General features: G+C 37.0%; 1 protein-coding gene across 3 annotated transcripts in view; it reads right to left on the minus strand.

The window, feature by feature from the left end:
- Tax1bp1 (Tax1 binding protein 1) overlaps positions 1 to 13,367 on the minus strand; it is a 60,122-nt gene that overhangs the window by 31,949 nt on the left and 14,806 nt on the right. For all 3 annotated transcript variants that reach the window (XM_051202816.1, XM_051202814.1, XM_051202815.1), the window contains exons 4-8: positions 9,780 to 9,967; positions 5,904 to 6,062; positions 2,988 to 3,136; positions 2,814 to 2,904; positions 282 to 467 (exon numbers count right to left, since the gene is read on the minus strand). In XM_051202816.1, the coding sequence (XP_051058773.1) occupies positions 282 to 467; positions 2,814 to 2,904; positions 2,988 to 3,136; positions 5,904 to 6,062; positions 9,780 to 9,967 (773 nt within the window). The remainder of the gene's footprint in view (positions 1 to 281; positions 468 to 2,813; positions 2,905 to 2,987; positions 3,137 to 5,903; positions 6,063 to 9,779; positions 9,968 to 13,367) is intronic.

The following is a 13,367-nucleotide window of genomic DNA, read 5'->3' on the forward strand; positions in this document are numbered from 1 at the left end:
AATGTAGGCAGGAGATGTTGAGTAACTTTGTTGTGGTTTGAAACTTTTTTCAAAAGAAACAGTTGAGCAACTAGAGAAGTCTTTAGGGTTAAGTAACCTCAGCTCCAGGGGATGCAATTGCTGCTTCTGCATGCTTCACCCACAGACACATAAATAAAAATAAAATAAAAACTAAAAAGGAGAATTGTTTTATAGCTAGTAAGACTATAAAGTAAGAGTAAAACCAAACATACTAGAGGTAAGTTTCACAATCTTCAACCATATTTTTCTAAAGTACTTACTTTATTTGAGGCTGTAAGCAGGAGAGCCCTGTACAAATTTTCCTTTTCAACCAAACACGACTGCAGTTTGTCAATCTCTTCTTTGAACTGTGTAATCATGTTTTCTTTGTTTCCATCTAAATTCTTTAAAGTCTGTACCTCTGACAAAAGCTTAGTATTTTCTATTTCTGTATTCTTCAAATGCACCTGTGACAACAGTGTTTGAAATCATCAAGAGTATTCTTGCTAGCATCATAATCCAAATTACTCAAAGTCTAAAATGCCATTATTTCTTTCTCATTCAAAAATGCCAAAGGAAAACCTGGGTGTCAGGAGACCCAAGTTCTGTAAAATGGCTACCCAGGCACACAGGGGCAAAATGCAGCTTTTGGAAGGTTTTTGTTTCCCATAGCAGTTAATTCTAATGTCTAACTATATTACATAATCTCTAAAGCCTTTTCCGTCATCTTAATCATTTATTTTCTATTTTAAAATGTAAATATGTTTGGGTGTTTTGTGGAGAAAAGCATCATGCTATAGGCATAAAACAAAAAGATATATATTCAAAACATCTCAAACAATTATACTAAAAAAAAAAGGGAAAAAAAGGTTTCTTTCTTTTAATGATGCATATATGTGTAGGACTGTATGTGCATGCAAAGTTTAGGTGCCCACAAAGGCCAGAGGTACCAAAGAGTTGTAGATGATTGTAAGGTACCTAATGTGAACGCTAGGAACCACGCTCTGGTCCTTAGTAAAATGGCCCTTAAACCACGGGGCTATCTCCAGCCCAATTCTACTTTTTGTTTATAAGAAGTACTATGTTGTCTATTTCCATGAGACTAAAGTTGCCTTCTGACTTCCATAGGTCAACTGTGATATAAGTCCCAGCCCTCACAATTATGTATTCACATCATGCATGCAAATACATGTACACATGAATACATATACAATTTTTTACATACTAGAGAGAAATTAATTGTTTTTAAATGAATTGTTTTTGCACTTCGTTCTTCATTGTTTCAGAAAGAAAGCCAAAGGACTAATTCCTGCTCCTAGGGGTGAAATATATCTGTGGTTCTCCAACATTGTCAGCAGCCCAAACCTTTGCAGCATCACTTCTAAAACACTACCTACTGTCTTTCACCTTCTCTGGATAGGGTCACTTGTCTGCCACTGAATACATCATAAGCTGGTCCACAGCTTCCAGGAATTCACTTATCTCCACCTTTCACCTCCTTATAGTAAAGTGGGATTCCAGACATGCTGTGTTGATTTGAAAGAAAATGGCCTCCAAAAGGCACCATTAGGAGATGTGGCTTTGTTGAAATGTTATGGTCTTGTTGGAGGAAGTGCATCACTATGAATGCAGGCTTTGAGGGCTCACATATGCTCAGACAGTCTACACATCAAAATGTAGCAGCTACCTCTCCAGCACCATGTCTGCCTGAACACAACCATGTCCTACCATGAAGATAACGGACTGAACCTCTGAACTGTAAGCCAAACTAAATGTTTTCCTTTATAAGAGTTGTCATGGTTAAAACCCTAACACACTTGCCATTGTGTCCAAATTTATATGGACTCTAGGGATCTGAACTCAGGCTCTCACACTTAAGTACAAGTACCTTACTCATTTAGCAATATTCTAAACCATTAATTTTACAGGAAATGTTTCTTAGATATTTAAGAAAATTAGTCTCAACCCAAGGCCCCATGGTTAAGCTAATTTAGTTCATATTTCAGGAATGCTTTAAAAGGATGGAAAATTTTCTAAAGATAAGAATGACAAGCAATGGGGGTAATTTTATAAAACTATAATCTTTGGAAATTTTTTCAAGAGCCAATCTGAAATATGATCAGGGGGCTGACAACAAGGGTTCAAACACTTGTGACCAAGCCTGATAGCTGTGACAATGCCAGGACCCCAGGTAGCAGGAAACAGAACTGTCCTCTGACTTCCACACACATCATGGCTTCTGCATGCCCATACTCATGTACATACAATTGTGTACACACATATACCCACCATTAAATAAATGTAAAAATTTTTAAGTATGATCATTTCTGTATAAAAGTATATTCTTAAAAGGTGGAAACACTTTATATAAATTCGGATAGACAACTAATCTGTTACCATTAAACTTCTTTAATTATAGTGTACTGACTACATATTTAAAACACTAGCAAATTTTCTAAACACAAGCTTTTAGACAAAATGCATTATGGTTATGCTTTCCTCTAGTTTCCTTCTCATTTTAGACAGCTCACTTTGAAGGCTACAGCCATGATTATTAGACACACAAGAGGCCTTCAAGAGATAGCTGAAGGGCCTCTTACAAAAGCCATAAGGACCTCCCTACAAAAGCATGATCAACCATCAAAGTATATCCCCCAAGACCCCATTGAAGCCTTTAGCTGACTACAGCCCTGTCATTCTCCTGACTGCAATGACACAAGTGACCAGGAGCTCAGCTGAATTGTTCTTAAATGCCCAACCCCAAAAGCCCACTGGGAATAAGAAAGGAACAGATAATAGAAATGGAGCTTTACCTTATAAAGCTCCTTCTCATCCCTTTCTGTCTTCAGCTGACATTCAAGTTGTTCTCTTTCATGCTGTGCCTTCCTGAGTTTATCCTTCAAACTGTGTTAAGATGAGAAAACATTAATATAAACCATAAACCTTTGTTAAGCATTGAAGCCATTTCTTTAAAGCACCAGTCATACCTGTCTAGCTCAGTTTCTTTTTCGATTGCTTTATGTGTCACTGACACAATATCTTCTTCAAGCTGTTGAGCTTTAGATGTAGCATCATTGTATCTCTTCATAAACTCTTCCTTTTCCATTCTCAAATTTTGTGATACATCAAGTAGGCCCTTAGAAACAACAACAAAGTGTCAGTAAAACAAAATCCTGTATACTTCAGAAACCTATGCTTTAAAAAAAAAAAAAGAAGAAGCCCAGTGTGGAAGTGCACTTTTAATCCCAGAACTTGGGAGGCAAAAACAGGTAGATCTCTGTGGGTTTCAGGCCAGCCTGATCTACAGAGTGAGTTCCTAAACAGCCAGAACTATGAAGAAAGACCATGTCTCAAATAAATAAGCTTTTTAAAAAGGTTTCATTATAGTTGGGACTACATCTGGCTTTGAATTCTTACAATTTCAATCCTACATTTATTTCCCCAAATTGTTTAATCCAAGACTATGAAGTTCTAACAAACTTCCACAACTCAATCTTTTTGTTTTTTATTGTTTTGGATTCTAATGAGTATATACGATGCCCATGTGAAACTATGCACACAAGTGTGTGCACGATGTGCAAGCCTATACTTACGGAAGGCCAAAAAACGGGCACTAAGTCTTCTCCAATCCCTCTCCACCTCTTTTGATGCAGTCTCCCCCTTGAGTGAGCTTTCTTGATCAAGCTGGAAGCCAGAAAGCCCCAGTGATCCTTCTTTCTCTGCCCAGCTTGATATTGAGGTTACAGGCTTTTGCAATGATACTCAGCTTTTTATGTGGGTTCTGGAATCTAAACCCTGGTCCTCAAGACTGAAGAACAAATTCATTCAACCACTAAGCCATTTCTCTAGCTCCCAAGTTCTTATTTTGTTTGTTTTGTTCAAAAACAATGTCATGTAGCTGAAATTTCTGACACTCCTACATCAGCTTCCCATGTGCTAAGATCATAGGTGTGCACCACCACATACATGCTGCCTGAACTATTAGTATATCAATTATTAACATGTTATTTCCTATTCCTAACTTCTCCACCAGAGGGGAGGCAACAAAAATTAAATTTAAAAAATTTAATTAGGCTCACGCTTAGTCCCAGCACTCAGGAGACAGAGGCAGGAGGATCTCTGTGAGTTTGAGGCCAGCCTGGTCTACAAACCTAGTTCCAGGACAGGCTCTAAAACAATACAGAGAAACCCTGTCTCAAAAAACCAATAAATAAATAAATAAATAAATAAATAAATAAATAAATTCATTAGTTCACTTTTAGTTTTGACATCTTACTTTTTTATGTCATTGACAATTCAGGTCTCATGACACTATTGAAGTAAATACCCATTCTAGGGTGCACCACTAAGTGCCAACCAAGCAGTACAATACATGTCTATATATGTAAACCACTGCTCCTACCGTTCTGTGCTATGATTAATTCAAAAAGACTAAAATAAATATTCAAAGTGGCTACAACATACAAAGAAAGATAAAAATAAAACCTACTTTAAACAGATAATTTAAAGCTTAAAATATCTTCATCACATGAATTAGGACAATAGCTAAATGGTTCAATTTTGAGTCAAGTATAACAAAGCATACAAATGAGTGGCTATTATATTGCTAAGTCCAAATATTTTCTTTTCCACAAGCTGTGTATGATAGCACATACCTGTAATGGCAACACTCAGGGGGCTGAGGTAAGTTAAGCAAGCCTGAGGTCAGCCTGGTCTTAAGATGAAAGAAGAAAGGGAGGAGGAAGGGAAGGGAGTAACAATCACTGACTACTGGCTCAATTCATAATTACTAAGCAGTCGCCTTGTTGGCCAGAAAAACAATAGAAGAAACTCACAACTGAAAAGCTTCAATCCTGTCCACAGGCATGAGGTTGTATCCAGGATATAACAACTGGATAGAGATTATGTGATGCACATAATCTTTTGTGAGAATTATTACATAACCAATGACCAGGTGCTACCATTTTCTATAGTTTTCTTTGCTCAAGAAATAATGCCCATTTTAACTAGGTAGGGTTTTTTTGTTTTTGTTTTTGTTTTTTGTTTTTGAGGATAACGGACAGACTATCACATTAAGAACCTTACTCAGGTTACTGAGTTCTGCCTTGTTTCTGCTGCTGCGTTGATGTTAGGAGTTAAGGCTCTTACTATGTGGCCTATGCTGTTGTTAACTTGGTCTTGAACTCAGTCTTCCTGACTCAGTAAGTACTGAGATCACAGGTATGTGCCCCTATGCCTAGCTAAATTATGGCTTTTAAAGAGTAATTTTAATTTTTTTCATCCTAACTTCCATTTATTATTATTCCTATACAAATTTTTCACACCCCACACCCCTCCTCAAATCTAGCAAATATAGAATTAGATATAAAATACTGAGAAACAGTTGTAAGAAGCCTGATGTATTATTTGTTCATGCCTGTATCTTAGTACTAGGAGGGCAAAGGATGATGTCCAAGAGTTCAAGGATTGGGTTACATAGTAAGAAAACCGAAAGAGTCATCAGAGATCTACATCAACAAGCCTGGTACCTAAAAACTTTTCTTAAAATGTAAAAGAGGTTGTGGCAGAAATTAATAGGAACTGACATTCTTGGGGCTGGAGAGATGACTCAGTGGTTAAGAGCACTGTTGCTCTTGCAGAAGACTCATCTATTCCTAGCACCCAGAGGACCAGACCCCAATTCTGACCTCCAAGGACAACAGGCATGCACATGGTGAAAAGCAACATACATACAGACCAAACACCTATACATACAAAACATAAAATATTTTATTTATATTATATGTGTATATATGTATGTGTATACATACACTCGTGCACGCACGCACACACGCAAGTTACTTTCCTCAAGACCTAATTTTCAATCTCCCCAACTACTTCCTTTCTGAAATGGTGTAACAAACCTTCTGCTCAGCCTGCAGCTGTTCACATCGTCCCTTTTCCTGGCTTAGTTCTCTCTCCATTCTTCCAACTTGTTCTCGAAGTTGTGCTGTTTCTTTTTCAAGAACAGCAATCACCTTTACCAATTCTTCTTTTTCTTTCATGGTCTTTTCAATTTTCAGCTGTTTTTGAAAAAAAAAAAAAACTCAAATAAATCAGTTTTTATCATTAAATATTACAATTTTAGTTTTCTTTTAAAAAGTGAACTCACAAAACTTTATATTCTACCTACTGCGTATCATTCAGCCTATTATCCTTCTGTTAGAAAAATTCACAACGTGTGTGTGTATAAAATATGTGTGGTACATATACACACACACACACACACACACACACACACACACACACACACACACACACAGCCAATTGTGTAGAGGGCACAGAGTACTCACAGGTAAGGACTAAGGAAACCAGGAATGTTAAACACACAGGGTTATCTCTTTAACAAAAGGATACATACCTGCTTCCCAGACAGAAGGCTGGGAGTAGAAGTCGTTAACAGCCTGGTGACCTGTGCTATTTATCCTGCAGGGCCAGGACTCTTCCTCCTGAGACCTTTATCTTTACATTTGCTTCTCACTCAATAGAACCCATCCTTAGGGAAAATATCACATGAACTTTATAACCTGGGTTCCTCTAAGTTATCTGTATGAATGACACCACACTAGATCCTTCCCTAGGCCTTTAAGCTATAGAACCCATCGTTATGGAAGAGGTCACATGTACTTTGCAAAACGGTTTCAATGTAGTCACACTTTAAGCTTTATTGTACACACAGGACTGAGATCATTGTTACCAGAAAACTTTTTTCCAAAATGGTACTGTACTTAAATATGCCTAACTCTGGAACTTTGAACCTACACAGGCTACTGAGTCACACTGAACTGTATTTCCTTCTTGCTTCATATGGATCTGCTGGCCCCTACCCCACAACTGTTTTAAGTAAAAATGCAAATTTAAAGACTAAGGCTATAATATACCAACTCCAACTGCTTCTTAAGGGAGTGCTACTAACTACTCAGTTCAGGAAAACATGAACTCCAGTAGGAAAACACCAAACAACACCTACAGTAAAGGACCTAATATAACAGGTCATAAATAAAATGGTTAGTATTTCCTAAAAAAAAAAAAAAAAAAAAAAAAAAAAAAAAAGTCTTTGCTTCTAACCACAGAAAAATACAAATCCAGGGAAGAATTTATAAAGGAAGTGTTTAGCTGATGATTCCCTCCCCCAATATACCCCACATTAAGCTTTCCAGGGTCATAAAACCACAGATATAAATGACTAAAATCTGAAATAAATTATGAAAGCTGAACTGCTTTAAAAAAAAAAATCTTTTAGAATACTCAATCTATTTGCACCAACACACCACACGAAAATGCACAGAATAAATACTCTCAGAGGGGAAAAGCTGATAAAGAAGGATCCTAAGGAGAACTGGAGAAATATATTACATGAATGTATGACGAAAGAGATAGCTTGTTTAATCACTCAGTTTTTATAACTATTGAAAATTTACTTTAATAAATGATATATAATAAGCCAATGAACTATATAAATTGTAAGGGTCATTAAATCTGCTCAAAACTTTCAAGCAGTACAATACAAAAACTATCAGAATCAAACTTATTCAGTGATTATAACATTTCATGAAGAATTTACAAAATCTTAGTAGAAAATTTTTAAAGAATTTAAATTTGATTAAAATGAACATAAATCTAGGTCCGGAGATAAAAGTTCAACAAATAGTATTTGCCTAGCATGTGTCAAGGTCCTAGATTTAACCCCTAACATGGCTTTTTTTTTTTTTTTCCTTTCTTTTTCCTGTCTACAGCCATACCATCTTGAACATGCCAGATCTCTTCTGAGCTCAGAAGCTAAGTAGGGTTGAGTCTAGTTAGTACTTATATGAGAAACAAAAAATTATATATAAATCTACTTTTTTGCTCCCAAGTTTCTATTTTGAAATCTTTTAAAGAACACTTAATTCACTAATCAATACGCTACCATGTTCATTTCCCATTATATTCTTTTGAAATGGGTTAACAAAACAGTCTGGCCTAATATTCGGCCTCTTTTGCTTTTGCTTCCCCAATGCTGGGAATACAGGCATAATGTAATGTGCTACCACATCTGGCTTGTATTATATTCACTAGTTTATATAACTTTGTTTTATTTTGCTAAAACATCCAAAACAAAATTATGGACACTCCATCCGTAAGTACCTTAGAACAAGCACTTCTAATCAATATGGTCTCCTTTTCAACCACTCCTGTGATCATAGCTAAGAAATTTGAAATAATTTTATCATCCAATAGACATCCCTTGGTCAAATATGATCAATAAAATCTCACTCCCCCCCCCCTTTTTTTTTTTTTTTTTTGGTCTATTATCCAATCCAGATTCACAAGTTCTAAGACTATTTCTCATTAATCACTTTTAATGTAAAGTGTTCAAAAATCATTAAAGACATCAAGGAATGTAGAATTCTAAAAGTACTTGTCAGAAAACAAAACCCTTTCCCAAGAGGCAGCAATTAAAATTTTCTAAAGAGCATGTGTGGAGCAGAGAAAAAGTGCAAGTAACCTGGACTGTGTCGCAATTAGAGAAAACTCTCCAGAGATGTGGGTAGCAAAATGTCCATCCTGTGCAGGGCTTCAGATAAGGGTGGTCTGACAAGTACTCAAAACCACATAGTAATGCTCACTGCATTCCTAGAAGCAGGGTTTATGTCAGTATCTCTGACTAGCTTTCAACTATCAGGCTAAAACCCTGATCAGAGGCAGTTGTCACTAGGAAATATCTCAGTCACCCTATAAATGTTGCATTTCTTATTTAGATAAGAGAGGAATTTCTGGGACAAGGAAGGAAAGAGATGGAAGAATTCACAGTAAAAGGTGACCAGCTCCTTTTAACTCCTGGATGGACTGTCTCCGGACAGCACTACATTGGAAGACAGTGTATGACAGTGTAACCTCTTGCCTTCCCTTTTCTACTCTCAGTTCTTAAAGGTAAACAAAGTAAAATAAAAAGCATAAAGTATGTTTTTAAAGATCCACCTGTCTATAAAGAATAAAAAATTACCAGCGATATATGAAATATAGAGGTAATTAACAAAAAATAGTGAATCAATCTAAAATGCTATTTTTTATAATAAAGGGACTAAAATATAAGTAGCCACAATATTTCAAACAATAGTCTAGCTTTCAGATATAAAGTAGAAAATGTGATCTTAAAACAAGATTTTTTTCTCACTTTATAATTACTAAAAACTAAAATGCATTGATTGCATCATTAGACCAGTGAACCCACAGCATTCAATTTCAAAATGTGAGTTATAGTTCAATGTACTGCATTCTCCCAGATGGTTCCATCCGCAAATCTGAACAATTCAGCAATCAAATGGATTGGGCCACATGAAGAAGAAAGCCCAGGGTAGGGGAAGAGGATTCAAGCCCTGGTCTAAGTGCTCTCCAAGGCTGTGCTATAGCACTAGGTACTGTGCATGGAACAACATTAGGCCCTAAATCAGGTATCTTCTTGGTACTCATCTGACAATGCCTACCCAATGGAAACACAAAAGAAAATGACCAAAAGACTAGCCCCGCCAGCTGGTCTAGCCCAGATGGCAAACTCCAAGTTCAATGAGAACCCCATCTCAAAAAATAAGATTGAGAGAAACTGAGGAACAGTTAACACTGACTTTTGGCCTCTACACATGTATTCACTTACAATTTTAGTTTTAAAACATTTGTTTCTGGTAGCTAGCCCCTCTTGGCATAATCTGAAAACTCAACGCCAGTCAAGGCCAACTCTATGCCTCACTGTAGTTGCTCACCTCAAGAAGACCAGCTTTTGTGGTCACCACCAACATATCAGAATTTCCTTCATCTTCCATAGTGAGCAGCTCTTCAACTGGAGAAGCGGCTCGAAACTGGAAAGGAGTACTTGCTCCACGAATTTCACCCTTATGGGTAACATAACAGAACTGATAAAATTCTCCATCATCATTTGGAAGGTAATATCCTAAGAGGTGGGTAACAAAAAATATTAAACTTGTTATTATAAAATGTTTACTTGACAATACTTTCCATCTCATCCTCCATACTATTATTCTGAACATATCTAAAAAGAGTCTTTCCTATTCTCAAATTTATCAGAGTTATACTTGTCCTTCTCAAACATACATACCCCCTCCCCCTTTATCTTTTTTTATTGATGTGTATGGGTATTTTGTCTGTGTGTATGTCTGTGTACCACTTGCATTCGTGGTAGCTGCAGAGGTCAGAAGGATGCATATGATCCACAGGGACTGTGGTCACGCAGAAGGTTGTGAGTAATCACAAGAGTACTGTAGACTGAACCTGGGTCTCTCTGCAAGAGCAGCCAGTGTTCTTAGCCACTGAGCCATCTCTCCAGCCCCTCCCTCTGTATCTTAACTATGGCAAAAGTCAATTCAAAGAGAGGCAAGTCTGGACTTCAAAATGAGAAACGGTTAGATGGAGGAAAAGAAAAGACCAAATAAAAATTGAAGGGTAGGGAGTGGGACTGGAGAATACATGATTTAAGAAATGTTCCCTCCAATTTTGACATTCATTGCTGTAAAAAAGAAATATTAACTATAGGAATATGTTACACATGTTAATTGTGTAAAGGCAAAAAAGACAACAAAGCCCATTGGTGCAGCACAAGAAAAAAAAATAAGATTTAAAACTTCAGAACTCCATTTAGGATAGGAATGAAGCCATCTAAGTTCTTTAAGCTTTTCAGGTAATATGTTTATAACATTACTATATGAAAAATATCATGTTTGATACTTAGTTTCTTCTTTTTCAATTTGTTACCCTCCCTTTTAAATTTGCTGGACTGTTCTAATTCAAAATTAATCTTCACCTCTTTAAATATCACAATTTTACCTTAAAAGAAGAAGCCTGCCAGCACCCAGGAGGCAGAGGCAAGCAAATCTCTGTGTGTTCAAGGCCAGCTTGATCTCAAAAGGGGGGGGGGGGAACTACTTAGCTGGCGTTGGTGGCCCACACCTTTAGTCCCAGCACTAAGGAGGCAGAGGCAAGTGGATCTCTGTGAGTCCGAGGCCTTCCAGGACAGGTTCTAAAGCAATACAGAGAAATCCTGTCTCAAAAAACAAAAACAACAACAAAAAAGCTGCAGCTCTATACTCTACATTACTACTCACGAAGTGCATGCCTTTGGGAGTAGGGAGGCTAGGGGATACTAGAGACTGAACCAGGGCCTCGCTTAAGCTAAGCAAGTACTGTACCACTGAACTACATCCTAAGGCCTTCAAAAAAGGTTGATGTCAAAACATGGTTTCAAACTTAGAATCCTTCTGCACTGGGCTAGAAAATGCTTCCACATGCCAACCCGCCCAGCTTTGTACAGGCTTTATTTCTTAGAAGAAAATGAGTTCATAGAAAAGGATAACTGTAACATAACAATTTCACCTAAGCCACAAATTGTGTGTACCACAATAATAACTATTTAAACAAAATGCACTGGGGATACTGAAACTAGTGGCTGAAACATAAAGCAGGTATTTTCATAGTTTTAAAGTATCTCACTCCACAACACTTTAAAAACAAAGAAAAAACTACTAACTTTAAGGCAGCAGAACCCAGATGACATCAGTGGCCAGATGAAGACTAGCTGCAATAAGGAGTATTAAGCAATCCAAACAAAACGCTCTGAGAAAGGTATGTTACTTCTATAACACTCTTTCCCACAAAATGTGTAATCTCAATCTTATCGTGAGAAAACAGCAAACTAATCCCAAAGCAGACAAGCTCAAGAGCATTCCTCAAGGATGACAAGAAACCGAAGAGATTAAGACTTGACAAACATACAAAACATGGGGTTAGAGTTGGCTCTAACAGCAAGAACAGAAGAACATCAGTGGAAACACAGCTGATACCTGACCAAAGTGTGTGCTTTAATTAAAAGTACTGCAATTCAGCAACTGGTTAAAAGCCCTTGCTGCTCTTGCAAGAACACAGGCTGTTCCCAGCCCCACATAGCAGCTCACAATCATGTCTAATTCCAGGTACAGGAGATCCAATCCCTTCTTCTGACCTCTATAGATACCAATCACTCACTTGGATACACAGACCTATATGCAAGCAAAACATCCACACACAGAAAATGAAATCAATCTTTCAAACAAAAGGACCAGAACCATGACTCAGCTGGTAGTAAAGGCACTATCCACAAAGCCTGACAACCATACCTGGCAACCTGAGTTAACCCCAATGCCCAAACATTAGGAGTAAATCAATTCCTGTAAGTTGTTTTCTGACCTCTCCATGTTTCTAACAGACAAACATATACACACAAAATTCAATGACTTAAAAGAAAAACCCTACAATAGATGATATTCTTGTATGATACTTTAAAAAATGAATTATTTTAAAAGCATTTCAAATAAATGTATTCTTAATCAGTGCTACAATTTACGACTGTTTAGAAAAAAGCATGAACAAGTAAAAAGAAAAAGTCAATCTGTAATGTGACATCAGTGTCCAGTGAAATACATACAAAATTCAAACTAAAGCCACTAGTGAATTTGTAAAATTACTGTTTCTGTGCTTTACAGCCAGGAAAAACTGTTCCTGCATTTTTGCTAAGTTACTAATAAATAAATACATTAGTCACTAGAACAAATCCAGTAAGTTAAAGACAGAAAACCAGGCAGTGATGGTGCACACCAAGCAGGTGGGTGTCCATGAGTTAGAGGCCAGCATGGTCTACAGAATGAGTTCTAGGGACAGCCAGGCCTACAGAGAAACCCTGTCTTGAAAAAAACAAACAAACAAAACAAAAACAGAAACAGAAGAACAAAAGTAAATCCATACCTTTTAAGAAAAAAAAATGTAAAATGAGCGCTAGCAGATGTTTAAATCTGATCACCTAAAATATAAAACAGTCCATATACAGGGGCTGGAGAGATGGCTGAATGGTTAAGAGTCTTTCAGAAGTCCTCAGATCAATTCCCAGCGACCACATGGTGGCTCACAACCATCTATAACGGGATTTGATTTCCTCTCTGACATGCATGAACACAGAGCATTCATATACATACAATATATAAATTCAAAAATAATTTCAGAAATTGAAATATTATAAAGATTTTTTAAAGTCTATATATTAAAAGATAAAGTATACACATAAACATGTTTTTGGCTGATAGCAGGTGTGGAGCATTGAACCCAGGGCCCTGTGCATGCCAAGTACACCACCATTAATTAGGCTACATTCCCAGTCCCTAAATAACATTTTTGAGAACCCAAGCCTTGTCTTTAATACTACAAATGTTACACTTTGTGGGTTGCTTGTTGTTGTTGTTGTTTTGCTTTGTTTTGGTTTAAGCCTCTTTTTCCACTGCTTTTTGTGGGCAGGTCTCAAGTTTCCATCC

This window comes from Phodopus roborovskii, unplaced genomic scaffold (genome assembly GCF_943737965.1).
Source record: "Phodopus roborovskii unplaced genomic scaffold, PHOROB, whole genome shotgun sequence".
NCBI classification, from domain to species: Eukaryota; Metazoa; Chordata; class Mammalia; order Rodentia; family Cricetidae; genus Phodopus; species Phodopus roborovskii.